The sequence below is a fragment of the Procambarus clarkii genome, chromosome 18 (genome assembly GCF_040958095.1).
Source record: "Procambarus clarkii isolate CNS0578487 chromosome 18, FALCON_Pclarkii_2.0, whole genome shotgun sequence".
Lineage (NCBI taxonomy): Eukaryota > Metazoa > Arthropoda > Malacostraca > Decapoda > Cambaridae > Procambarus > Procambarus clarkii.
The window spans coordinates 39,717,980-39,745,774 of record NC_091167.1 but is presented as its reverse complement, the minus strand read 5'-3'; the positions used below and the strand labels follow the sequence as shown (position 1 = coordinate 39,745,774).

At 44.8% G+C, this 27,795-nt stretch overlaps 1 protein-coding gene and 1 long non-coding RNA gene across 6 annotated transcripts in view; one reads left to right on the top strand and one right to left on the bottom strand.

The window, feature by feature from the left end:
* LOC138365874 (uncharacterized) overlaps positions 1–27,795 on the top strand; it is a 471,205-nt gene that overhangs the window by 439,534 nt on the left and 3,876 nt on the right. The gene's annotated exons all lie outside the window — the stretch shown is intronic.
* LOC123754423 (uncharacterized) lies at positions 1,706–27,645 on the bottom strand. 5 transcript variants are annotated; one of them, XM_045736823.2, is made up of 8 exons: positions 27,558–27,645; positions 23,614–24,945; positions 20,889–21,008; positions 19,727–20,545; positions 16,144–16,263; positions 15,337–15,578; positions 11,103–11,200; positions 1,706–5,482 (listed from the first exon to the last, which is right to left on the bottom strand). In XM_045736823.2, exons 2-8 carry the CDS (start codon positions 24,541–24,543, stop codon positions 5,280–5,282), a joined length of 2,532 nt encoding a protein of 843 aa, XP_045592779.2. In that variant the 5' UTR covers positions 24,544–24,945; positions 27,558–27,645; the 3' UTR covers positions 1,706–5,279. The 5 variants fall into 5 exon arrangements, with proteins under 5 accessions (XP_045592779.2, XP_045592777.2, XP_045592778.2 ...); XM_045736821.2 differs by having other exon boundaries at positions 27,440–27,640; XM_045736822.2 differs by having other exon boundaries at positions 27,395–27,631.

The window sequence follows — 27,795 nt, the reverse complement described above, 5'->3', positions numbered from 1 at the left end:
TACTATGTACAAAACAGAAACGGGAATTGACAAAATTGATAAAGAAGAATTCTTGAGAACTGGAACTTCAAGAACAAAAGGTCACTGATTTAGGTTAACTAAACAAAGCTGCCAAAAAAATTTAGCAAATTCACTTTTGCAAATAGTAGTAGATGATTGGAACAAGTTAAGTAAGAAGGTGGTGAAGGCCAAAACCATCAGTAGTTTCATAGCATTATATATGACAAAAAATACTGGGAAGATGGAACACCACAAGCATAGCTCTCATCCTGTAACTACACTTAGGGAATTATCTCATAAACAGGGAGACCCAGGAACTAGGCAGAGACAAACATGTCTACTTGCTGATAGCTGAGCAACCCACAAATCAGAGGAAGGAGGCCGCATCTACCTTTCACCCTGTCAAAACAGATAGGAAGCATGTATTAGGATGGGCCATATTAGTGACCATGTCCATGTACTGTAGATCAAAGTACTGTACCCTCAGGGCCAGGAACTAAACCCCCCAAAATGATCAAAGGACAACCATTTACCATGCTTTATAAATCCCTAAGATCTAATCATGTCCTCTCTCTCTCTGCAGAGGAGGAGCACTGCAGAGACCGAGCGCACATTTCCTTGTGGAGCTCCAAGCCTCAACAGAGAAGGCAGGGAACCAAACAGGGAGAGTAGGTCCCCTAGATTCCATCACATTCCCTGAGTGATGCAGAGTGGGTTTTTTATACTGTAGTGGTGCTTTCAGGTCGCAGGGAGTCAGTAATTTCTTTACTATCAGACCTGAGTGTTTGGAACAATATTGTTTTGACAGAAGAGATGGGAATACCTACATCTAATTCAACCAGATCTGAAACCTATGTTCATGGGCAGCACAAAACGTCCTTCAGAATGTACAACACAGTGGTTGCCAGGATCAGGTTGGGTTACCGTCACCTGTGGCAGGTGGCTACAGGTGAGGATCTCCCAATCCTGAGCACTCCAGATGCAAACTCTGTGAGCAGGAACTGCAGTATGATCTCCCACACTACATCACCGAATGCCCAGTTATGAGACCATTCAGACCCGTTGGCATGAGGTACCTAGAGCTTTGCAATTACTTCATTCACTCTAATGTTCTTGAAGATATTCTTATATTGCACCCAAAATTTGTCAGTGCAGGCTACTGAACATATGGCCCTGTATGACTAACCATCCTGCAACATGGGGACTTTTAGTATCACTGCTACCTTATTCACTCTTGTGTTCATGATGATATACTCATAATGCACCCAGAGTCTGCCAGTGCAGACTACTGATCACATGCCTCTGTATGACTAACCATCCTGTGTGATGGGGATTTTTTAGTACAATGTAGCTAGCTTTTTGACACACTGCATTTCCCTTCATATAGTTTAGGGTAGCTGCACAAATGCAGATGTACCTAATATATTAATAAAAAAAAGGAGTGAGCAGGCACTGATGCCATACTCAAAATAAATGTAATGAATGCCAACCCTCACTGGTAACAAGACTAACACTAGGAAAGTTATGAAGGCATGCATAAATTATTAAAATGAAATGTTTGAGCAGAGAACTTAAGCCCCGTACAAATGTAACATACTGTACCAGTACTTTAATTGTATTTCAATTTATTTATTCAGCTTTACTGAACATTATATCTTATTAATATTAAATGTAGTAATCATATATAGGTAAATAACACATAAGAGAACTTCTAAAATATATATATATATAAATATATTATAGTGTAGAAAAATATAACTATACTGTACTTACATAAAGGATCCATCAAATGGAATTTTGCCCATACATTGAACATCACAGAAATCAAGCACTATTATTCAATAGCATTCGTATGCATGACTATGTTTTACACACCTTTTTCACATGTGCTGATCACACATGTGAAACCTGATTTCACACCTGATCAACCAGACTGTGATTCATACATCAGGCTGTGAGCAGCCATGTCCAACAGCCTGGTTGACCAGTCCGGCAACCAGGAGGCCTGGTCAGGGACTAGGCGACAGGGACGTTGAGCCCCAAAATCCTTGCAAGGTAACCGCAAGGTGCATACATTCATGTGTGCAGGTGTGTGATCGTATGTACATTTCTCAACATGTTCAACTGACATTTTTTAATTATGTTTATACGAATGAACACATCCAAATAAATATTTATTAATCCACTTATTCTCCTTATCACTAATCTATTTTCTCTTTTCATGGAGTGGGGGAGGCATCAGCCCAAATAAAAAGAGGAAGTAATATAGTAATATAGCAAAAGAAGGTAATGGGTGAAAAGATAATGAATGAACGTTTATTGTTTATTCACAATGAATAAATGCTCAATCATTAGTTATACCTCTGACACTATTTAGAGAGGACAGTTGAAAGTGAGCGACATTACATGGTAAACAGTAAGTAACATTGGTTACTTTCAACCAACGGTGCCCACTGGCTTTATCATTACAAATAAACAAGCACTGCCACTTTTCAGTAGTTATCCACACCAGTACTCCACAACTTTTCAAGACCAGATAATACAGTACAACAGCCACTGTCCTTCCCTGACTCACTTTACTCTAAATTTTGAGAAGACAAATACCTCTTTCATCAATCACACATCTCAAATAATTCAAGAGATTACGCAGACTATTATCAAGTCATAATAATGGTCCAGAAAGGACCAAAACATCGTCGTTTCTCCATTTTCAGATGTGTGGTTTGGTTATTATACCTTCAGCCATGTTATTGTGACTCATTGTCTGCAAGCGAAGAGATTCCCTGATTTCTGCACTTCACATACACGAGTTCCTTCTCTCTCCACCACCACCACCACCAGAACTTTACTTTTGCCCACATTTACTTTGAATAGGGTTCTCACATACACCTTCATCCCTAGTTCAACTAGTCTTGCACTCTATGATATAACAACTATCATTCTTTACTAAATCATCATGTACATATGACCCGCAAAGGTGATATCACACAACCCTGGTTTATACCTATATTAAATATAAAATCAGGCATTTATTATATATCATTAACTCTTATACATGCACTGCTTCTCATAAAGAAAAAATTTCACAGCATTTAAAAGAACTCGGTCAACTCTATACCTATAATTCTCCAACTTTATCATATGCTATTAAATAGCCCATAATGGTCATGTATACCTTGCTATATTAATAATTATAAGTATGGAAAACATCCTAAGTTAACTAGTGGTGTAGTGGGCATCTTAGATAATCAAATTATACATTCAAAATGCAAAAAAAACAGCGATGAATGTTATGAAACTCCATTTTCTGGGTGAGACCCGGAGGCTCCCCGGAGCTATATCAGGCTGATATGCTAAAAATGTCAGACTTTGGCATCAGTCATGTGTATGGAGTTCTTAGGGCCTACCGGGGACCACGGCCAGAACCTGGCCCTTAAATATATAAATATATTTATATAAATATAGGTATATAAATATATCCGTATCCAGCGCCTGACCGAAAGAGACGCCAGACCGCAGAAACTCACCTGTCGAACGTAGGCACGAACGTGTCACGACACAACGTTGCTGATAAGAACCCGGGAGCACTGCCAGGGGAAAAAGGCCAGAGCCGCACATGCAGGAGAGCAGGGTAGAGGCGAAGGGGGCGCCCCACACCCATGACACAGGGAAAACCCCGGTGTCCTCCAAATAGCTGCAATCAAGAACACCCCAGGAGCTACGGGGCATGGACATGAGAATGGAAAAGAGCAAGAGGTGAAGCACCCGAGAAAAAAGGACGCAAAACACCAGCACTGGTGCACACCGCCAGACCAAAACAAACCCCAACGGCGCATGTGCACGCCGTCCAAACCGCACAATCTGCTCTGCGGGAAGCCGCCAACTAGGAACACTTTACAAGAATAGTAGCCAAACAGAACGTGACCCGAGTGAACTGCTAAAGAGAGGAAACAGCCCATTACATGGGACAGGAGTCAAAAGAAGAGTAAGCAGCGACAACATAACCGGCTTACGAATGGAAGACAAGGAACCCAATCGGGAACCCAATTGGGCTACAAGTAGCCCAATCCGGCATCCCGGACTAGGAGTAAGCAAAGAAAACGAGTAGTGCCGAGAAAAGACAGCACAAAAGAACGAGACAGGACCGAAGATCAAGCACAGAAAAGGACCAACAAGCCCTAGAACGGACCGGAGGGAAGCCACACTGAAAGACGACAGACGTTCCAATAATACGGGAAGTAGTGAAAACCTTCCTGAACCCTCGAAAACACAGAAGCATACAAGTCACGAAAGCACATAAAGGCATAGTCGCACCCGAGACCAAAAGTCATGTAGAACCCCAAGAAGAGGGGAACATGACAGAGATACCCCTTCTCAAGAAAAAAGGGGAAATAACGGAGAACACCCACCTACAGGATGGAACCAACCGACTCAAAGGACAAGTAACTAAGCCCGGGGAGAGGCCAATGCCCAACAACTCGTACGGTGAGGGGGGAGGAAAAAACCCCACTCCGCGTAACTGCAAGCCCCACCTAGAGGGTAGAAAAACCCCTGTGGGGTCCAACGGGGCCCTAGGCCCTCCAAATCAGCCCGTCCCCAGCTCAGATCACAAAGGACACGGGGCAAGAACGAAGGCAGACCCCCCACCAGGCAGATAAACAAAAAGAAAAAGAAAACCCCGCAAGAGGACAGCGTACCCAGACGGAACAGAGCCGGCCGCAATGATTGGTGAAAACAAGCTGCACAGCACCTTGCGCCCCACCAGTGCAGTTCAGCTTTTGGTAACAATTTTAACCAGAATAGGGGTTTGTTTTTTGATGCTTACCTTTCTGGTTGCTTGACCTGGTCGATGGCAGACACAGAATGCTTCCAACCATACGGGGGTTTCTATAGGCCATTGCTCCCCTTGCCTTTCTGAGGGGACCAGGTTCTGGCCGTGGTCCCCGGTAGACATTAAGAACTCCATACACATGACTGATGCCAAAGTCTGACATTAGCATATCAGCCTGATATAGCTCCATGGAGCCAACGGGGCTCCCCCCAGAAAATTAATCAAATTCAAATTGTAACAGGTATATATCCTCCAAGCAATATTGTATGAGTTACATCATTCATAATTATACAATTATTTGCAAATATAAATAAATAAAACTCAAAACCCTTCACATATGACTGCAGGCTATTTATATTATTTAATTTATGGCAGTCAGCTGCAGCAGAAAAAGAAGAGTTGCTACAGATACTAACAACATAACTTTGTTATCAGCTGCAAATACCATTTAACTAGGCTGGCACAATACCTGGCAAATATCTTGTTTGAGATGTAACTTGGAGTTGAATATTTTACGATATACATCTATGCCAATCGGCTTTTTACCTTCTTGCGAGCACTTTTGCACGTAGTCCAAATGTAGTTTGTTGATGCTTGTTTCTTGTGAGTTGCAGGTTGCTGGTGTTGTAGGAGCATCAGCTTTATGAGGAACTGTGGAAAACAAATAAAACTTTTCACTGTTGACACAAAAAACCAGCGTTGAATGTATGAAGCACCGTTTTCTGGGTGAGCCCCGGAGGCTCCCTGGAACTTATCGGGCGAATGTATGTTATATTAGACCGGGACATTAGCTATGGAGTTCAGACCAACCAGGAACTAGCGCCAGAATCTGGCCCCTTCAGAGAGGTTTCAGGGAGCAACGGCCCTGGAAAACCCCTTTGTGGTTGGGGTTTTTCTTATCTGCCATCGACCGGGGTTAGGCACCCAGAAAGGTAGGCATAAAAAAACAATCCCCACATGGTAAAAAACTAAAACAAAAAACCAAAGAGAGGTAGAAACTCCCTACAATCCCAAGGAAACAAGCAAACATCACACTTTATTGCTGCGCCGATTGTCCGCGCAGCCCTCCCCACCCTAAGAGGGGGGAGGGGGGGGAACCCCGCACCTCACCGCGCCAGCTGCCTAGCATCAGTTCGGAAGCTAAGCTTCAACCAATGCAAAAAAAACGCCGACCGGTGGGAGGGAGGGTTGCCAGGGAGCCTCCGGGGCTCACCCAGAAAATGGCGTTTCATTACATTCAACGCTGGTTTTCTGTGGTGAGTTCCTACGGCTCCCTGGAGCTTCATACCCAAAGAGAAGGAAAAGAAAGGGCTGACCCGGGAGGCGGCCACCACAAACTCCGCAACGCGAAGCCAAGACAACAGGCTACAACCTGCGACCCAAGGCAACAAGAACGCACAGGAGCAGACGCACGCATAAAGAACGGGTGCCCAGGAACCTGTGCGACCCTCAAATCCTGGCACCCGAAATGAGCCCTAGACGTCACCAACACAGCAGCAAAAGCTGCAAACATCCGAACAGCACGGGCGCAAGAATAGACCGCAGGCTGGAAGACCTAAAAACTCTGCGGACGACCTGGGAGACCCGAGCCCTGAAACAGGGAACCGGATCAACCCAAAGCACATCCCCAGACACTGTACGCAGGTAACGGCAAAAAGTGCAACCGGACAACACAAGATGTCACCCCCAGCCGAACCAATCAAGCATCAATAACCCAAGGACTTCCCCCCCCCAATAAGCAGCCGTCTCAACCGTCGCCAGAATGACGGAGAAAGGCTGCAAACGTACAAACCTACCACCAGTACCAAAGAGCAGAAACCTGAACCGAAGGAGCAAACAAGCACTCACTGAGGTGCTCAAACTTGGCCCCCAGGAATACCTGGACCACTGTCAATGCTTCATGCTACTCAAGTGTGCAGGAACGACAGAAGGAATGCCACGCCTCCAAACCAAAAACAGAACAGTCTGCCAGCCAGGATGATTCCGGAATCTCATACCGGATCCAGTAGGGAAACGAAGACCCAAACCTGAACGAAGACGGATCCATGAAAGAGGCGTAATCCGGGTCATGCAGGAGGGAAACCACAAAGGCCGCATGCACCACACGCCATTTTGGATGCGGGAAGCTGAAAACCTCCGGAAAGACAGTTCCGAAGCATTTGAAGGGACACGGACCCGAACCCCAGGGAGGGGCAGACACCAAATTCAACTTGTACACAGAGGGGGGGGGGGGGGGGGGGGGGAAGGAAAACCCCTCTCCTCACAACAGCAAGCCCCGCTCAGAGGGCTGAAAAACCACAGCGAGGTCCAACGGGGCCCAAGGCCCCCAAGTCAGCCCCTCCCCAGCCTCGGGATCCTTTGTATCTGGACCCAGAGCCGAGTCATCTCCCAAAGCTCCAGCCTCAAAAGAAAAGGCCGGCGCAGCCATAAAAGCCGGACGGAAAGGGGCCCACTGGTCAGACCCAGAGGCTTCGGCAAGGAGAGCAGACTCGAATGCCTCCATCGCCACACCGGAAGGGGCATCCCCCAAGATTGCCCGAGTCACAAGACCATCTAAACCCTGCCCCGACTCGGAAACCCTCAAGATGGTTCGGAGCCGGAAGCAGAGGGGAAAAAGGGACAGACCAAACCACAGGATGGGAAGGACGAGGGGGCACGGACAAAACCAAGGCCGAAGCGACGATCACCCCCCAAGTCCGGGTTACCTTGAGGTGCTTCCTTACCTTGAGGTGCTTCCGGGGCTCAGCGTCCCCGCGGCCCAGTTGTCGACCAGGCCTCCTGGTTGCTGGACTGATCAACCAGGCTGTTGGACGAGGCTGCTCGCAGCCTGATGTATGAGTCACAGCCCGGTTGATCAGGTATAGGGTCCCTATAAGCAAAACGGGGTAGCCTCGGGGCATCCGGCGTAGCAACCAACCTAGCGCGTTTCAACAACCTAAACCTAACATGCAATGCTTGCGCTGCCTGTATTGAAGAATGTCATCACTAAACTGGGTAAACTGAGTCACCAGCAATCAACAAAACTCGCAGGACTCTGGGTCGAAGGTATCACTGACCCAACGGGCAGCGTGATGGAGGCAAAAACAATGAGAGTCACCCTGAGACAAGGGGACAGAGCAACCCTCAAACTCGCACAAAGCGAGGGGGGACTCAGGGGTCACATCCATCAGACCCACGCGCCCCCCTTGGGAATTCCCAGGGTCCTGAGACGGAACTCACACTCAGGGAAGCCCAGGCAGGGTACTGCTAACCGGCGCCCAAATCGACCAAACGACTCACTAAGAGTTGAACCCCCGGGACGAGTACACTCATAGGGAGCGAGCAAGGGGTACCACTTGAAGAGAATGTAGTACCCAGAAACTGTACTCAGGGGGCAACCAAGGCAGGCCCCCCCCCCCCACCAGGTAGGAAAATATAAAGAAAAAGAAAACCCTGAGAGAGGACAGCGTACTCGGGTGGAACAGAGCCGGCCTCTATGAATGGTGAAAACAAGCTGCGCAGCACCCTGCGCCCCATACCAGTGCAAACTGCCCCTTACCCTAAGGTAAACAAGGGAGACAAAACACTCCAGCACACAAAGAGCGGCCGAAAACCGAGCAGTAAATGGCCTAGTAGAGGCAGAACCCAAGGAACTTGTGGAAGGTGGGCCAAACCCCAAGGACAGTACTTACAGGGCACCTAGGGAACGGAGCCCTAGGCTCATGCAGCCCGAGTACTGAAGAATATCTCCTGACTAGCGCACCACCTAGAAGACAGTCACCACACACAAGGCACAGTGCTGAAACAACCACTGGAGCCAGAGTACACAACTGCTGCCTATAGCATCAGCCTCAAAACTGAGGGGTGGATGGCCGGCACGGGGGTCTAGGGAGGGGGAGGGGAGCTGTGCAGATGGCTGTGCGGCGACATATGACGTCATACTTGTTTGCTTATTTGTTTGGGGAGTTTTATCCACTTGTTTGGCTTTTTGTAGCAATTTTCACCAGAATAGGGGTTTGGTTTGGGATGCTTACCATTCTGGGTGCCTAACCCGGTCGATGGCAGACATAGAATGCTTCCAATCACACGGGGGTTTCTATAGGCCATTGCTCCTCATGCCTCTGTGAGGGGGAGCCAGATTCTGGCTCGTGATCCCCAGTAGGCCCACAGAACTCCATACACATGACTGATGCCAAAGTCTGACATTAGCATATCAGCTTGGATAGCTCCAGGGAGCCAACGGGGCTCCAACCAGAAAATATTGAAAACATCCAAAAGAAAACACAAAATATAATAGTAAAATTCTGGCTCTATTCTTCTACAAAAAAAAAAACGACATTGAATGTAATAAAATGCCATTTTCTGGGTGAGCCCCGGAGGCTTCCCGGAGGTATCAGACTGATATTAGCTATATTAATCTGGAGCTTCAGTCGCATGGAGTTCTGCCTACCAAGAACCACGAGCCAGGACCTGGTTCCCTCAGAGAGGCACAAGGAGCAATTGCCTATGAAAATTGCACTCTTTAAGAGTATATTCATGTCTGCTATCAACTGGGGTTAGGCACCCAGAAAGGTAGGCGCCCCAAAACAGACCCCAACTGGTAGAAAATTGCAATCCAAGACCAAAAAGAGCCCAAAAACTTCCCCCAATAGAATCAAGGCAACAAGCAAATCGTCATCAACCTGACGTGCCGCTTGAAAGGCTGGCTAGACTTGATAACCCTACAGACGACTTGTGAGACCGGAGCCCTGGAAGAGAGGACAAGGAAAATCAGATCAACCCAAAGCGCGTCCTCGGACACAGAACCCAAGGCGAGCAGGTAACAGCAGAGAGCCGCAACTGGACACAAAACATGATGCACCCCCGGGCCTGACCAACCAAGCATCAAGAACCCATGGACCCCTCAGGAAGCCTGCCATCTCATTCTTTGCCAGAAAAAAATTAAATGGCTGCAAACAAACAAAATGTCCACCCAGGACCGAAAGAGCAGAAACCCCTGCGCTGGAGGAGAGCATAAAGCTCGACCCAACACCCAGAAGCCAAAGCTAACAATATCAAAGCCTTCTGAAAACAGTCTTAGACCGAAGGGGCCACCACTAATCAAGGAGAAGAGAGAAAAGAGATCACCCGATCCAAAGACCAGGACGGCTCAGGTGGAGCACGAGTAGGTCAGAGCTGGAAAATAAGCACGAGAAAGCTTATGGAACGGAACCAAAGTGCCATCCACCCCGAATGCCAGCTGGAGCAGCTCCGCCAGTGCCACATGATAAGAGGCGACAGTATTCGGCATAAAATGTCAGTCATGAAATAACCAAGAAGGAAAGACAAAACAACATGGGCAGAAACAGAATGCAACCAACGAAGAGAAAGGAAGTGGCAAAAGGAACACCAAGAGACTTCATACTGTCGCTGAGAAGAAGACTGCAGGTGGGACACCATGAGAGAAGCCATCTGATCACCATACAAGTGGTGATACACACCCGTAAAAAATACCAGACATGAAGAGCAGAACAGTAGATTGAACCAGCAAGGTACCTCACCAACCCGATCTGCTAAAAGAGGTAGAGCCACGGAAAATGGCCACCAAGGGGCCAGAAAGAAAAACCTTCCCGATAGGACTCCAGCCGAGCCAGAATCCGAAGCAACAGCTGGACCAGGGGGTGAGAGGTACAGGTACCCCCACCTCAACCAGTCCTGCCGAAAAGCGTCGACCGTGACGTCTTCGCAGTCGGAGAAGGGCGCCACATATACTGGGAGATGCCTCGATCATGCCGACACAAAGAGGTCCACCTCCCGGAGCTCGAACAACCAGTAAGGCCAACAGAAGGAGTCACTGTCGACTGTCTATTCCATAAACAGAGGAATTAACCAAGACAGGCCATCCACCAGAACATTGGACATGCTCTTGATGTTAACCCACACAGAGAGCTAAACCCCAAGAACTTAGGAAAACAACCACTCGAAGCGACCAGCCCCAAAGAGTCAAGGACCGAAGAGACCCCCCCCCTCGTGGTTCAGGTAATGAACCACTGGGGGTGCAGTCCGAATGGAGCCGGATAGTAAAGCCTTGAGCAAAGAGTGGAGTTTTCATAGCCCATTAATCCCTGCGCCTCTGAGGGAACCAGATTTTGGTTCATGGTTTCCGGTAGGCAGAACTCCATGTGACTGAAGCCCCAAACTAATATAGCTAATATCAGTCCAATAGCTCCGGGGAGTCGACGGGGCTCCCCTCAGAAAATAACATTAATGGTAACCCCTGTTAGCTGTCTACAAGTCAGGATATGTACCATACCTGTTGATTCCAGCACAGATGACTGGATATGCTTAAAAGCATACTCAAGGTCTATCTCTGGGGTTTTATTGGCTGGAGATTTGATGAAACAGTTGAATCTGAAAGTCAGAAGACTGATGAGTTTGATCACTTGATCATAACAAATGAGCTATTTTTTTTAATCGTTGTTCTATCTACTAACCATACATTCTTACCCAAAAAAGAAACAAAATACACGAAGAAATAAACTGAACTGTACAAGAACAATGATAATCTTTGATACCTTGCTCTGCTGGTCACTTTGGAAACCTCCTCTCTGTGGTGTGGGGTGGGCAGCTTTCTTTTGTGTAGGTGGTGGGCAGCTCCATTTTGTGTAGATGGTGGGCAGCTCCTTTTTGTGCAGGTGGTGGGAAGCTCCCTTTTGTGTAGGTAGTGGGCAGCTGCCTTTTGTGTAGGTGGTGTGTTCTCTCATGCATAATGAACACTTCTTCAGTGGAAGGACACTCATATCCATAGAGATTAAGCATCTCCCCACTGCAGAAAGAGACGAGCATCTTCCCAGCGCAGAAATATATGGCATTTTTCTTTGTAGAGCAAGATGTACATCTGCCCTTTGAAGAGGGGGAAGGGCTTCTTCCCTTTGTAAAGGGGTATGGACAACTCTACTTCATAGAGGGGATGGGCAACTTTGCCTTGCTAGTTTTCCTGCTGGTTCAGGTTTGGCTTCGGAGGCTATTCTGGTTCCTTCAGGGCAGTCCCTTCCGCAGCTCTCGTGATCACTGGGGTGTCCAACGTCCTGGCAGATAGCCTGTCTCAGTTCATTCCTCTGCCCATGGAGTGGATTGACAACGCAGACTCCTTCAGTTGGGTTTGCTGGACATTCAGGCACCTGGAAGTGGACCTCTTTTCGTGGACTTGGTCTCAGCATCTCCCAGTCTATGTGGCACCCTTCCCCAACTGCAAAACCTTTGCAGTAGACACTTTTCGGGAGGATTGGTCGAGGTGGGGGTTCATCTACCTCTTTCCACCGGTCCAGCTGTTGCTTCGGGTTCTGGCTCGGCTCGAATTCTTTCAGGGGAGGGTGGTTCGCCTGGTTCTCCTGACTCCATGGTGGCCGGCCCAGCCTTGGTTTCAGGCACTGCTTACTCAGTGTCCAAACCCGAGAATTTTTCTGCAGCTCCACCTCTTTTAGCAGGTCGGGCCAGTGAGGTACCTTGCTGGTTTGCCCTACTCTTCCGCTCTTTGCGTTTGGTATTTTTGACGCGAGTGTATCACCACTTGTATGGTGATCAGGTGGCTTCTCTGATGGTGTTTCACCTGCAGTCTTCCTCTCAGCGACAGTATGATGTCTCTTGGCATTCTTTTCGCCATTTCCTTTCCCTTCGTAGGTTGTCATCCATTTCTGATTAGGTTGTTTTGTCACTTCTCTCTTGGCTTTTTAGGACTAGCATCTTATGCCGAATACTGTTGCTTCTTATCGTGCAGCATTGGCAGAGCCTCTCCAGTTTGCATTCTGGGTGGATGTCCCTTTTGCTCCATTCTGCAAGCTCTCTCATGCAAATGAACAAATCCACAAGGGCCGTGATGAGAGTTCGAACCTACGTCCGGGATGATCCCAGATGCGCCTTAGTCTCTCTCTTGCGTTTTTTCACCTACGGCCTGCTCATGTGCCACCTGAGCCGTCCTGGTCTTTGGATCGGGTGCTCTCTTTTCTTTCTTCTCCTCAGTTTGTTGTGGCCCCTTTAGTTCAGAATTGCTTCAGGAAGGCTTTGTTTTTGTTGCCTTTGGCCTCTGGGGGTCGGGTTGGAGAGCTTCACGCTCTTCTCCAGCACAGAGGTTTCTGCTCCTTTGGACCTGGGGACTGTTTTGTTCATTAACAGCCATCTCCTTTTTTTCTGCTGAAAAATGAGACGGCAGGCTTTCGGAGGGGTCTGTGGGTTAATGATGCTTAGTTGGTCAGGCCGGGGATGCATCATGTTTTGTCTGGATGCGGCTCTCCGCCGTTATCTGCGCACCTCGGGGTCTGTATTCGTAGATGTGCTGTGAGTGGATCCGGTTTTCCGGATCTTTTCCACCGGCCACATGTACGCAAATTCTCCACGACCAAGGCAGCCGAAAGGGAAGGAACCTGCACATGAAGCTGCATCACACCATCATCCCGCAGACGGGCAGGGGGCAAACAAACATGCATCAAGATGCTCAAATTCGCCCTCCTGGAAAACCTGCAACGCCGTCTGAGCCACCTTCCACTGAAGCACACAGTACCGACAGAACGTGTGCCAAGTCTACAACAAGAAGAGCAAGCAGTATGCCAACCAGGATGACTCTGGAACTTCATAATGACCCCAGTACTGACAAAGATCCATACACGAAGGAACGCAGATCCATCACGAAAGCATAATCCAGGTCGCGCAGGAGGTAAGCCACAAGGGTTTCCCACACCACATGTAACGGGAAGTGGGAAGCCAAAAACCTCTGGAAGGACGGGTCCGAGGAACCCACGGAATCACGGAATAAAACCCGAGGAGGGGTAGATGCCAAATCAAATTCGTACGAGGAGGGAGCGAAAGAGAACCCTCTCCTTGTAACACCAAGCCCCGCTCCGATGGTACCAAAACCCAGGCAGGGTCCAACGGGGCCCAAGGCCCCCAAGTCAACCCCTCCCCTGCCCCAGGAACCTCGCCCAGAGAACCCAGGGGCCAAGCCGTCTTCTGAACCCCCCACCCCTAAAGAAAAGGCAGGAGCAGCCGAAAAAGCAGGAACGAAGGGGGGCTTACTGGTCAGACCCAGAAGCTCCGGCTGGAGGACTAGGCTCGAATGCCTCCGCCGCAACTCTGGAATGGGATTTCCCTGAGACCGAGTCTCAACACCAACTAAACCCTGCCCCGCCTTCGAAATCCTCAGACGTTTCGGAGCCAGCAGCAAGGGGGGAGGGGGGGGAAGGGGAACCAAATGAACCACCAAAGAATTCATTCAAGGAGGGGACAAGGAGGGGTGGACAGAACCAAAGACAAAGTGACTCCCACCCCTAAGTCTGGGTCCCTATAACCAAAACGGGGCAGCCTTTGGGCATCTGGGGAAGCAACGACCCTATCACGTTGCAGCAACCTAAACGCGCATGTGATGCCTCTGCTGCCTGCACCCTCATATCATGTTCAGTAGCTTGGGTGAAGTGGAGCACATACAAGGAACAAACATTGCACGACTCCGGGTCAAAAGAATCACCGACCCGACAGGCAGCATGGCGGAGGCACAACTGGTGATTGTCACCCTGAGACAAGGGGACAGAGCAACCATCAACCATCTGGTAGGGCCTGTGTTGCATTGGTTCAGCGGTTGCAGCCAGTTGTCTCGACTTCGCGTTGAGGAGTGAGGACTGACTGCCTCCCAGGTAAGTCCCTGTGTTTTTCCTTGTCTTTGGGATGTTAGTTCCGGGGAGCCGATGGGGCTCCCCCCCCCCCCCCGAAAACTAATATAGAATGTAATGAAATGCCATTCTCTGGGTGAGACCCGGAGGCTTCCTGGCATCCCTCCCTCCCTCCGGTCGGCGGTGTTTTCGCATGTTTTGTTTTGACATCCTGCTTAAGAACTACCGGTTGGATCGCCTGCACGAGGGTCTGGGAGCTTCCCCCTCCTGGGGACGGGGGTGGGGGAGGGTTGTGCAGACAGTGGCACAGCAACATGATGACTTCATGCTCATTTGCTAATTTTCATTGGGTTTCTATAGGCCATTGCTCCTCGCGCCTCTCTGAGGGGGCCAGGTTCTGGCTTGTGGTCTCCAGTAGGCAAGAACTCCATGCACTTTGACTGATGCCAGAAAGCTAATAGGTACATATCAGCCTGGATAGCTGGGGAGCCTCCGAGTCTCACCAAGAAAATGGCGTTTCATTACATTCAACGCTGTTTTTTCACTTAAATAAATTACAAATTTTAATAATGAATATAATTATTCCACTATACAGTACTACCTAATAAAGATTTTACAAGAGGGAGAGGATGGTGAAGTACAATACAGACGGACTAAATGACCCACAAAATAATACGTGGACAAAATTTACTCATCTAAGGGTGTAACTTTTAGAACCCAATATGTTACATGGAAAAAAGTATTCTCCCCTTCCCTTTTCCTACAACATAATTTTACTATTACAGTACAAACTTTAAGCTACAATGCAATTCCAATGAACTTAAAACATTTATCATAATTTAATATCAAACCTCATAACAGTTACATTTTCCAGAATCAGTACTGTACCTTTCTTTCAAAATTTTCCTGTAGACAAAGCTGCCAATGGGAGCCCTGTCATCTGTGACACACTGCTCCTTGTACATGCGGTACATCTTCTCCACGTTGAGATCATGAGGCAGAGTGCACCTGCCATCACTTCTGGTTTCACTGCTGTCGTACCCAATGGGAAATGTTTTGATATGAGAGCAAGCATAGCTTATGTCCTCTTCTCTTGTCTTGTTCTTAGGGGAATGGTGCCCTCGTCTGTCCTATAAACAAAAAATTATTAAATGGTTACTGAACTAAAAGAAATTCTTATCCTCCTCAGATGCCCAACCACTTGAGCTCTACGGTGGCTTTATGCAGATCAGCATTCAGTCCAAGGGGTTAGCTACCATTCCTTCCCTCCATCCTATCCCAAATCCTTATGCTGGTCTCTTCCAAGTGTTATATAGTTGTAATGGCTTGGTGCTTTCCTCTTGATAGTTCCCTTCCCTTTCCTTGCTCATCAGATCCAAGAGACACAGACTTTAAGTGTACAGGTACAAACCCACAGTCTGACCACCTATGGACCAACAGTGGCTGAACAGGGCATTATACTGGAGGGGTTAATCCCACATCGTGAGAATGAGCCAAGTGTACTACAAGACCCCCCAAAGAAAGTTAAATCTTATGTTATGGGTGAATCAAGTAGAAAACTCAGACCAGAATGATCTTTCTAAAAATGTGTAAAAATATTTGAGTAACTTGCGATCACAGTGCAAGGTAGACATAATACTGTTCTCTTTACTGAGAACAGGAAGACTATTATGAAAAACATAATTTTCCACTAACCTTAAGAGCAAATGGGGATTGACAGGCCACAGCTTGAAGCACACGGTCCACCCGACCATTTGATATCCCATGAAGCTGAAGAAAAGCCATCTTGCAGACTCGAACCAGCTCCCCACCTGGCTAAGAATTAAGTAACACTAAGTATATACCAAAGTCATCTTCAACAACAATATAAAAAAATTGCTACTGTTTTATTTTGATATAAGTACTGGGTGTTTGTCTGATGTCTTATTTGGTTGCATGCCAACATTATCCCACTTAACTCAAAGATACATCTGTACAGTACTTACGCTTATAGAGGTCCCTTTAGCCTTCTGACTTTCCTTCCTGAACGAAGGTCAGTGGTTGCATCCTGTTGTAGGATTGTATCCTACAACAGGATGCAATCCACAACAGTTGCCTAACTCCTACACACAGGAACCTAATTTACTGCTGTGTGAACAGAAGCATCAGGTGAAAGGAAATGTACTCGACCATTTTTCTCCTGCTCAGAGATTGAACATTGGTCCCTCAATTGTGAGTTGAGGACATAGACCACTGTGCTACAGGACCCAGTGTGAGGGGGAATAGGGCAAGCTAATGAGGAGCATGGAGGCATCCCATTTTGTCTGCCTTAGAGGAAGATACCTCAAAAGTGACATGTGCATAATTATTTACAGTACTCTATAAGAATTTATGTCAATGATTAACCCCGCAATATGCTGTATTCACCAATAATTTTGTTTACAATACTTAGACATGACAGTCTAGAAAGGTGGGATCCAAGAGCTAATAGCTCGATTCTGCAGGCACAAAAAAAGTAAATACTAAGCTATGTTTAATACTAAACCTAAGTTAACTCAATTTAATCATCAGTCTAAAATAATTTTTGAATGTTTGAAAAAGGAGTTACTTTCAAGGGTGAGACAAAGCAATTGCAAAATGATAAAGATGGGAAACAATGGTCATTAAGACAACATCTTTCAAAGGAAGACAGAGAGAAAATCAAACTAAACCTTGCTGAAGCAAAATACACATAGTGGCCACCCCTACCAACATGACAAATCATGCAGATGTTGCCACACAGTATATATAAGTATCTACATTTGTGTTCACCATAACGAACCACTAAGTTGGTATGCTGAGTGGCAGTGGCAGTGGCAGCCAGTGGTAGCCCACCACTGGGCTGCCACTCCCTCCCTCCCTCACCTCACCTGACCCGCCACCATTCTCCTCCCACCATACTGTTTTTACTTTTAAATACAGACAATATATACAAGTATCTGCATGTTTTGTATACAATAGCGAACAACTAAGCTGGTATAGTGAGTCCAGACAGTAAAAGGTGGTCAGACAGATTGGTTGCGGCAACTGGGGCCGCAACCAATCTAGTGAGTTGCAGCAACCTTAATCTAGCATGCAATGCAGCAGCTGCGTGCACCCGGTCGGTTTAGGGAGCCGGTCGGCCGAGCGGACAGCACGCTGGACTTGTGATCCTGTGGTCCTGGGTTCAATCCCAGGTGCCGGCAAGAAACAATGGGCAAAGTTTCTTTCATCCTATGCCCCTGTTACCTAACAGTAAAATAGGCACCGGAGTGTTAGTCAGCTGTCACGGGCTGCTTCCTGGGGGTGGAGGCCTGGTCGAGGACCGGGCCGTGGGGACACTAAAGCCCCAAAATCATCTCAAGATAACCTCAATATAACCCTCATATCAGTATCAGTAGGTTGGGTGAACTCAGGCAACAAACATCGCACGACTCTGGGTCAAATAAATCACCGCCCCACCAACAGGAAGCATGGCGGAGGCACAACCGGTGATTGTCACCCTGAGACAAGGGGACAGAGCAATCTTCAAACTCGCACGTAGCAAGAGGGAACCCAAGGGTCACATCCATCGCTCCATCCACAGTGGCCCTGTGGAAAACCACATAGCCCCTGTGTGGTTTTCCAGGGCTCTTAGCCTAATTAACACGCTAAGGCAAGCCCAGGCAGGGTACTGCAAACTGGCGCCCAAAACTACGAAACAATCTGCCAAAAGCTGAACCCCCGGGATGCGTCCACTCACGGGGGCCAAGCGGGGGACTCCACCAACCACAGAACAGAAGATATAGATAGACACCCCCCAACAGCTAAGGGGAATTGTCACCCTGAGACAAGGGGACAGAGCAATCTTCAAACTCGCACGTAGCAAGAGGGAACCCAAGGGTCACATCCATCGCTCCATCCACAGTGGCCCTGTGGAAAACCACATAGCCCCTGTGTGGTTTTCCAGGGCTCTTAGCCTAATTAACACGCTAAGGCAAGCCCAGGCAGGGTACTGCAAACTGGCGCCCAAAACTACGAAACAATCTGCCAAAAGCTGAACCCCCGGGATGCGTCCACTCACGGGGGCCAAGCGGGGGACTCCACCAACCACAGAACAGAAGATATAGATAGACACCCCCCAACAGCTAAGGGGAACCACGAAGGCAAACCACCCATCAGGCAGAACAAAAAACAAAAGAAAAACCCTGCAAGAGGACAACGTACCCAGGCGAAACAGAGCCGGCCGCTATAATTTTTGAAAACTAGCTGTGCAGTACCCCGTGCCTCTACCAGTGACGAAAACTACCCCCCTACTCAGGGACACACTAGGGCAAGAAAACCCCAGCAGACCCAAGGGCAGCCAAGTACCGTGCAGTAAAAGGCACAGCAAAGGCAGGTCTCAAGGTGACTTGTGGAAGGTGGCCCCATGCCCCAAGGGCAGTACTTACTGGGCACCTAGGGAAGGAAGCCCTAGGCGCATGTAGCAGAGTACCGTGGAATATTACTCCTGGCTCACACACCTGGAGAGACAGCCCACGTCACTAGACACAGAACCGAGACAAAATTTCTGGAACCAGAGGCACAGACTTTCCCAGAATCGCATCAGCCAAGAACTGAAGGTTGGGTCACCTGTGCAAGGGTCTGGGGCTCTTCCTTTCCCCTCCCGGGGAAGAGGTGGGGGGGGGAAGTTGAGCAGACAGCGGAGCGAAAACATGATGACGTCATGCTCGCTTGCTAATTTTAGTTTGGGGAGTTCTGTCCACTCGTTCGGCTTTCGGTAGCAATAGTTTCACTAGAATAGGGGTTAGTTTTGGGGTACCTACCTTTCTGGGTGCCTGTTCCAGTCGATGGCAGACATAGAATGTCCCCAACCACAAAGGGGGTTTCTATAGGCCATTGCTCCTCATGCCTCTCTGAGGGGGAGGAGCAATGGTCCCCAATAGGCAAGAACTACAAGCACATTCACTGATGCCAGAAAGTTATACATATCCATTCAGCCTGGATAGCACCAGGGAGCTGATAGGGCTCCCCCCAGAAAAAGGGGATTTATATGCTATTATTAACTGCAGGTCAGGTCATTAATGTCAAAACTGTCACGGTGCCTTTTATGAGGTAGCCTTTTTTCAAACATTTTAATTACATTTTTGGATTCCTGACTCTTCATTCACCCTTTCTTATATTTCTGATTAACTAATCTTTTCACAAACCTTTTACTCTCATTATACTCCCATTTTCTCTCCTCTGTCCCATTACATTCTATATATACAATACATTATTCACATCATATAAGTCACATTACCTTTAACTGAACATTGTAAATCCTTGTGTAAGTCCGTGTAAACTTCTCTATCACCTTCTCATCTTTCTGTATTATAGGAACTAGCATTACCTTTTGTGCAATGTCCATGTTCTGCTTGGTAAAGTCTGCCAACTTCCAAAAACTATTAAATATCCTTTTCCTACTCTCCTCTGTACCCATTTCAGGAATGCACTTATATTTACACCCACATTCCTTGTCATCATAAAATTTTTCTTTCTTAAGTTTCCCTGATGCAGTCAAATATGCTGCCCCACTATTTCTCTTCACCTTTCTCTCCTCACGTGACATTATTTTTCTGTGACCTCCAGCTCTCTTCTTCCTACTGATATTTGATGTCACATTTCCAATGTCCATCCTTTGTTCTTGTATTTCTGAAGTGCCATGACACACATTCAAGTCATTATTTGTTACAGGTTTAGGATCAATATTTGACACTATCTGATTCTGGGAATGTATAATACCTCTATTCTCCAAAACCTCACAATTCTTCTCACTATTTTCCAGATTAATTTGTGATTTTTCTATGTGACGATACACCCAGAGGCTAACTGGTGTCCTCCTCTCCTCCTGACATACTCTCTTGTATAATTCATACATCTTCTTAACTGATAATTCTTTTCTTACAGTTCCTACAACCTCAGTCAAAATGTGACCCTGGGGCATGCCTTGATGCTGGTTACCGGAGAGGGTGCAGTTTGTCTCGTCTCTGGTCTGTTTTGTGGAAGAGATGTGTTGAATTACGAAAGCAACATCTTCCTCGGAGGTCTTGTTACTTGGAGTGTGATGCCCACGTCGATCCTGTACAGAAGACAAGGAATTTATATATTACAAAAATCATAGTGCAACAGTTAATATATTGGAATAAAGCTCGTTGAAATTTAGACAGCAATAATTCTCTATCTCAATGTTTCATGTTTTATTTGTTACATTTATATTTTAGTATTGATCTCAAATGTCAAAAATAAACTTTCAGAATTGCTGAATTATGTACATACATTCACTTTATAATTACCATGAATTGCTATTCCTATCAACACCTGTCCTTTGAACAACATTTAGTCTATTTACTCCCAGATTATGTTTCAATATCATAATTCACCAAACTGCACATGAAACAGAAGTAAGCAGTGTGGGTGATCACCTGGAGTGCTGGTGGATGTTCACAATTGATGGCCTGCAGAACACGATCAAGTCGGCCATTGGATACCCCATGAAGATTCAAAAACATGGTTTTACAAACACGAGTCTGCTTTCCACAGTTCTGAAATGTAACATACGTTACAAGCATGGTTTATGAGCTATTTCACTCAGTTTTACCTTAAGGCAAGAACCTTCTGGCCCCAGGAGAGGTCTATGCTTAGTCAAGTCAGGTTGACAATCTGAACTGGTGCAGTAGGAATCTTTTGTTTAAGCTGTCCATGCAGGGTCATACTTGTGCCAGGGAGACACTGAAGAATATTCAATCAGCTGAAACTAACTGACAGAACATACAAGAAAAACTCAAAGCTCTTCCACAAACCATCAATCAGTGCTCTCACAAATTTTTGGTTACCCCTGCCAGGCCACTACCCCTTAACACAAGTAGGACGTAGCACTTGACAATAACACAGGGGTCACCCCTAACTCTGCCTCCCTCACAATCTGACTCGCCCACAAAATGGTTCCTAGGCAGGCAAGAGACTGCACAATGAAACTTGGGTTTCATTGTGCTTGCACTATTAGTTTGTACTCATTGTGTACTTGGCTCACACTATTAGTGGGTACTCATTGTGTGTACATGGCTCACACTATTAATGAGTACTCATAATGTGTACTTGGCTCACACTATTAGTGGGTACTCATCGTATGTACTTGGCTCACACTATTAGTGGGTATTCATCTGTTGTACTTGGCTCACACTATTAGTGGGTACTCATCGTGTGTACTTGGCTCACACTATTAGTGGGTACTCACTGTGTGTACCACTATTGTGTAACCACTTGGGCTGGACAGTAGAGCAACGATCTCACTTCATGCAGCTTGATGTTCAATCCCCGACTGTCCAAGTGTTTGGGCACCACTCCTTCCTCCCTGTCCCATCTCAAATCCTTATCCTGACCCCTTTCAGGTGCTATATAGTCATAATGGCTTGGAGCCTTCCCCTGATAATTCCCTTCCTCATCGTGTGTATGTATGTACAGTAAGTCATTTGTCTCTTTTAATATTTAACAACTGGGTTTTGAGAAGTATTCTCTCTGTTCTGGTTTGAGTCATGTCTTTTACAACAATATATATTCTTTTGATTGTCCCACTAGCCAACATTTGCAATTCTATGGCACTTGGTATCTTGGACTCAAGTGTTTGTGGTGCTGCACAAGGTACAGTCAGTCACATTAAGATGCACCACCACTTGAAAAGTATTCTATTTGCCTTCAGTCACACCTTAGCAATGCTGATGTGGCTTTATTTATTAATTAATGTATTTTTTTTTATTATTCATTTACAGGCATTCTTTGGGGCAGAAGTCGTACCTGCACATGACTATGGCTATTAAATTTCCTCCCTGTATTTGTACATTGAACCGTCCAGCATTGGGTTGAAGCCTGTTTAATGTACCTGTAGTACTGTATACAAAAATACACACTTGCTTCAGCAGTACATATACAGTAGATTAAAAACTTGATAAAAACATGCTCATGAAGCAAATATTGTAATGTAATACACTAACAAAAGAAGGCCAACTTTGTTTAGTCAGTTTAAATCTATCACCTCCTGTTCTTGAAGTTCCAGGTCTCAGGAATTTTTCCCTATAAATTTTATTGATTCCCGTTACTATTGTGTACGTAGTGATCATATCACCTCTTTTTTCGTATATCTTCTAGTTTGGCATATTTAATGCCTCTAACCTCTCCTCGTAGCTATTGACCTTCAGTTCCAGGAACCATTTACTGTAGTTGCATGTCTTTGCACCTCTTCCAGTTTGTTGATGTGCTTCTTAAGATATGGGCACTATACAACTGCTGCATATCAGCTTTGATCTAACAAAGGTTGTGAAAAATTTCTTTAGTATTTCACCATCCATGTATTTAAAAGCAATTCTGAAATTGGAAAGTGAAGCATAGGCTCATTGCACGATGATCTTTATGTAGTCCTCAGGTGATAGCTTTCTATCTAGATCCACTCTAGATCTCTTTCTTTATCTTTCTTCAGTGTGAAGCAATCTCAGTGTTATAGCTACATTGAGCCACTAGGGATTTACCAGAAATAGGCATTTCATTACATTCAACACTGGATTTTTTAGTGATCAAATTCACCTATGAAATATCTCAGAAACCTGTTCCCATTAATTAAGAAGTATGGTTTCATAATAATTTTCATAATAAAAACTCTGGGACTTCCACCAACCTAAGCTTACTTGTATTGGTATTTCAATATTAATGCAGCAAAATATATACTGTATTTATGTAGGACGATAAGGATTTTTTTATATAAATAATTGTTCACCATGCCAAGGCATCACATATAATGAAGGTTAACCCCTTTTTAACTGGACATGATACAGTTAATAGGAATGGAGAACCATAAATGTTCATGTTTGGATAATCCGAGAATCAAGATAATGGATGTTCCACTCGATGTTCCACCCATGGAGATGATTGAAAGGTTCCCTGTGCGGTCAGTGCAGAGTGTTGACATTCCTAACTGTTCATAATCCTGACTAAGGGACTCAAGAAGGTTGTTACCTCAAGAAGCAATCAAGAAAGATAGTTCAGAAATATTCAATTTACAACTATTTTTTCAGTGATGTAGAAATACACAAAACTATAGCAGCATTTAAAATTTGTGTACTGTATTTAAAATAATTTCATAATTCAAAGAATACTTACTGACTGCCTGACATAATAAAGTCTTCGTACAGTTTTCAAGTGCTTATCATCCAGTAATGCAGCTTTTCGTCTTTTCATGACATTTGGTACAAGAATAACGTTTTCTGTGAGGTAAGCATTTTGCTGTCCAAAGTCACCAATGCTCCAAAACTGCTTAAATATATTCTCTCTATCTTCTACTGTTCCAAGTTTGGATAGACATTTATTCTTGCACTCGCAATCTCGCTCTACATATTTCTTAGCTTCTACAAATTTCCCTGCAACATTGATGTAAGATTCCCCCCGATTTCTACGTCTCTTGCGAGTAAATTTAGCACTGATGCCCTCTTTCTTGGCTTTCTTCTTTTTACCTCTATCTTCAGTATTTCCTTCTGCATATTTTATTACAATTGACTGTCCTGTTTGTTCTCTTGGTACAGAAAAAGTACAATTGAGAGGTAATGATGAGCTCACTGCCTGAAGGGAAATAGAAGAGTTACCATATTTTATATGAGCCTGTGGATTTATGGGCTGTGAAGGTGCTGCTTGTGGGTGATGGGTGTGTAAGGACTGTGCTCGCACATTCATACTTGGGGCTTCATAGGAAAAATATTGAACCTGTTGGGGTGGCATCTGTGGCGCAATGTGAGTAACTGTCATGTTGTTAAACACGGCATGATATGACTGCACTGGTGCTGACTGGGGATGGTGAGTATAACCCATTGTAACCATTCCTGAGGTTCCAGCAATGTGTCCTGCTGGTGTGGCGACATCTTGTACTGTTACGGTGTGTGCTATGGGTGCTATGGTGGTCCCTCCAAAACTTGCTATGTTACCAACAGTGCTTATATTACTATATCCATGTAGCTGATGTTGAAAGGTGTTATAATTTGCAACATCCACTGCTTGGCCAAGTATATGTGATAAGTTAAACTGAGTTTGGTGATCCATTCTTGGTAATTCCTGCTCATCAAAAGTAAATTATGCACCAACATCACAAGGAAATGATTTTTTTGGGTCCAAACTATTTCAAGTATTAATGAAGTAATTTGTCAAACAGATTATACTGAATTTCCTCCATCAGGAGTCAAATACATAAATGAAAGACAAACTGCTAATTTTTCTTCATTATTTGCAAGAATTCTTGAAGTGTACAGTAGCTCCAGGTTATTAAGTCCCATAGCAATATAAAATGTTTGCTTATCAAGATACTATAACATATAACTACAGTAGTACTGCATTTCAATTTTTTTCAATATCAATAAAGATTTTATTGTCTAACACATACAGAGTGTCTCTTTATTCATTCAGATGTTATATCAGCAAATTGTTCTTCAAGTTCATGTGAAGACCCTGGAAAAAAAAATAAGATGTGTTTTATTATAGAGAGTACTTGACCTAGGTTAGATAAGATTTTTAATTTAGAACAAAACAGGTCTATAGAACAAAATCTCACCTCACCTAGGCTAATCTTACAGAAATTACATATCATCATTAGAACTAAAATTAACTAGTATTTACTGTGCCAAATAAATACAAATGTTGTGTTCAATATTTGTTACAATATATGGAATTCATTACCTAATAAAGTATATAATTGTTCAAGCTGTACTTTATTCAAAAGTAAAACAACACTATATCTAATTTTCTCAGTAAAGTACTGTACCCCACTTTGTACTAACTCACCTAGTACTATAAGTAGTACAGTACCTAGAAATAACTCAAAAATTATTTCTCATTAATACCACCTTACCCTATTACTTAAGGTATAGAGTATACAATAATTATTTTGACAACACAAATTACACCATAACCATCATTTTAAATACCTTATTAATATTAATACAGTAATTATGTAAACTTTCAAATTTCTCATTGTATACCTGTCACTAGTTATATTCATTAAGAGTGACTGTTCATCTTGTAATTTTAAATTCACTGCAAGTTTTGAGTTAGCTTCAAGACTTGTCTAAAAGGCTATGAATGCTATTAGTTCTGCGAGAATGTAGCCTTAATATAAACAGGAACCGAACCTGTATGAAAACTGGTTGAGAAGAAGCCAATCTAATCAAAATTAATATTCCTATTGTATGCAATATACTAGCTAATGATATTCCATCACATCTGTACTCTGAAATATGAGTGTCTTACACACCCATCAGCAAAAAGACTAAGTAAACCCCAGCACACCTCAAAGCAACAACAACTGAAAGTATTGATTCCTTTATAAATAATTTACGGCCTCATGAGCATTATGCTTATACTGATGGGCTAGTTCAAATGTCAACAGGTCACACTGCAGCAGCCTGTAGAATATACAAAAACAGCAGATGTTTACAGACTACAAGTGTGATACTGAATAACTGGCTTAGCTCCACACATACAGAATTAGTTGCACTACAACTTGCCACTAATGCACTGAAGAACAGTGGCGTACTTTTCTGTGATTCAAAGTCAGCTCTTCATGCACTTAAGAACCTAAATTCCAAACTGGAAATTAAGAATGTTGTAACATCCATTATTATTATTATAAACATCATTAATACACAGAGTAAGAGTTCCGGTCTCATTGCAGAGTGGTGTCTGGGACAGGAAATTTTGTATTTTCTAATTGCTGATGATTAGTTTTTGAGCTGCACAGTGTATTCTTTCATATATGTTGTTGTTGAATTAGGGGCGAACACAATCGAGGGATCAGATGTGCCCAATCTTTCATATAATAGCAGCACACTGTTGTTGGTATGAAGGGCAGCGACGGAACTAAGACATATGCGTGGAAAATACAGAAGGGGCCAGGTCCCAAATCTGCACAGTAAAATAACAACGTACTGGAGTGAACAATATGAAAGAAAATGCAGAATAGAACCAGTGAAGAGCAGGGGTGTCATAGGCACAATCAGAGAATACTGTATAAACATCAGAGGTCCACGGTTGTTTAACATCCTCCCAGCGAGCATGAGAAATATGGCTGGGACAACCTTGGACATCTTCAAGAGAAAACTAGATAGTTTTCTTCAAGGAGTGCTGGACCAACTGGGCTGTGGTAAGTATATGGGCCTGCAGGCCACTGCAGGCAACAGCCTGGTGGACCAAACTCTCACAAGTCAAGTCTGACCTCGGGCCGGGCTTGGGGAGTAGAAGAACTCCCACAACCCCTTCTTCTTCTTGATAGTAGGTGCAGTTTGCATGAAGGGTTTGTCCTCCCAATGACTGCACCAGTACAAATGTTGGGAGAGGTATGTTGAGGAAGTTCCAAAAGTGCTTGTTGTGTTGGGGTGTAGATAGAGGAGTGGTGACTAAAACAGGTGTATGTTAGAGGGAGACTTACCACACCGTAGGGCGGTATGTTGTGTTTATGGTGTCAGCTGATCCATGGTAACCCCATCAAGCAGGTGTTGTGTATACCTAATAACCCCATCAAGCAGGTATCGAGCAGGTGTTGTGTATACCTAACCCTAAATAGATCCCCGGAGGTACAGTCGGGTTTGTTCTAGACTCACAATCAAGAATTCCGGGTTTGAGTCCTGAGCGGGACTGAAATGGTTGGACACGTTTCCTATCACCTAATGTTCCTGTCCACCTAACAGTAAATAAGTACTCAGAAGTTAGTCAACTTATTATGGGGTTGCATCCTGGGGGAGAGTCAGTAATTCAACCTTGGAGAAAGGGAATGAAGGAGGACCTTGATACAAGCCTAACATGCCCTGAATATATATAATCATCCTCAACATAAACGCCTCTCCCAACATCTGTACTGGTGTAGTCATCCAGAGGATAAACCCTTCGTGCAAACCGCACTTACTATCAAGAAGAAGAGGCGACATTGGCCGTCTCTCCATAAACTCACATCTCTGCAAACTACTTCACTTGAAAATCATCACTCAAACGTCTTAAGCGGAGAAAACACAGGTCCTTCTTCTTCTTGATAGTAGGTGCAGTTTGCATGAAGGGTAAGAAAGGTCCACCTGAGCCTTGGGAGGATTGTTGTGTTGATTTAAAGGCGACGACGGGCGTGGGGGCCTTCGGAGGACCGCTGGGCCTCTACACTTTCAAAACAATAACAAAGCATTTCTTAAAAAAAAAAAAAAATATATATATATATATATATATATATATATATATATATATATATATATATATATATATATATATATATATATATATATATATATATATATATATAAATATATATATATATATATA

What these genes read in the sequence shown, in the direction of transcription:
- LOC123754423 (XM_045736823.2), bottom strand. Translation starts at nt 24,543, where the DNA reads ATGGATCACCAAACTCAGTTTAACTTATCACATATACTTGGCCAAGCA. An exon ending in TTTATTATGTCAGGCAGTCA is followed by an intron (nt 21,009 to 23,613) that starts GTAAGTATTCTT and finishes GTTACATTTCAG; the next exon opens with AACTGTGGAAAGCAGACTCG. An exon ending in AATCCCCATTTGCTCTTAAG is followed by an intron (nt 15,579 to 16,143) that starts GTTAGTGGAAAA and finishes TTTTGTTTATAG; the next exon opens with GACAGACGAGGGCACCATTC.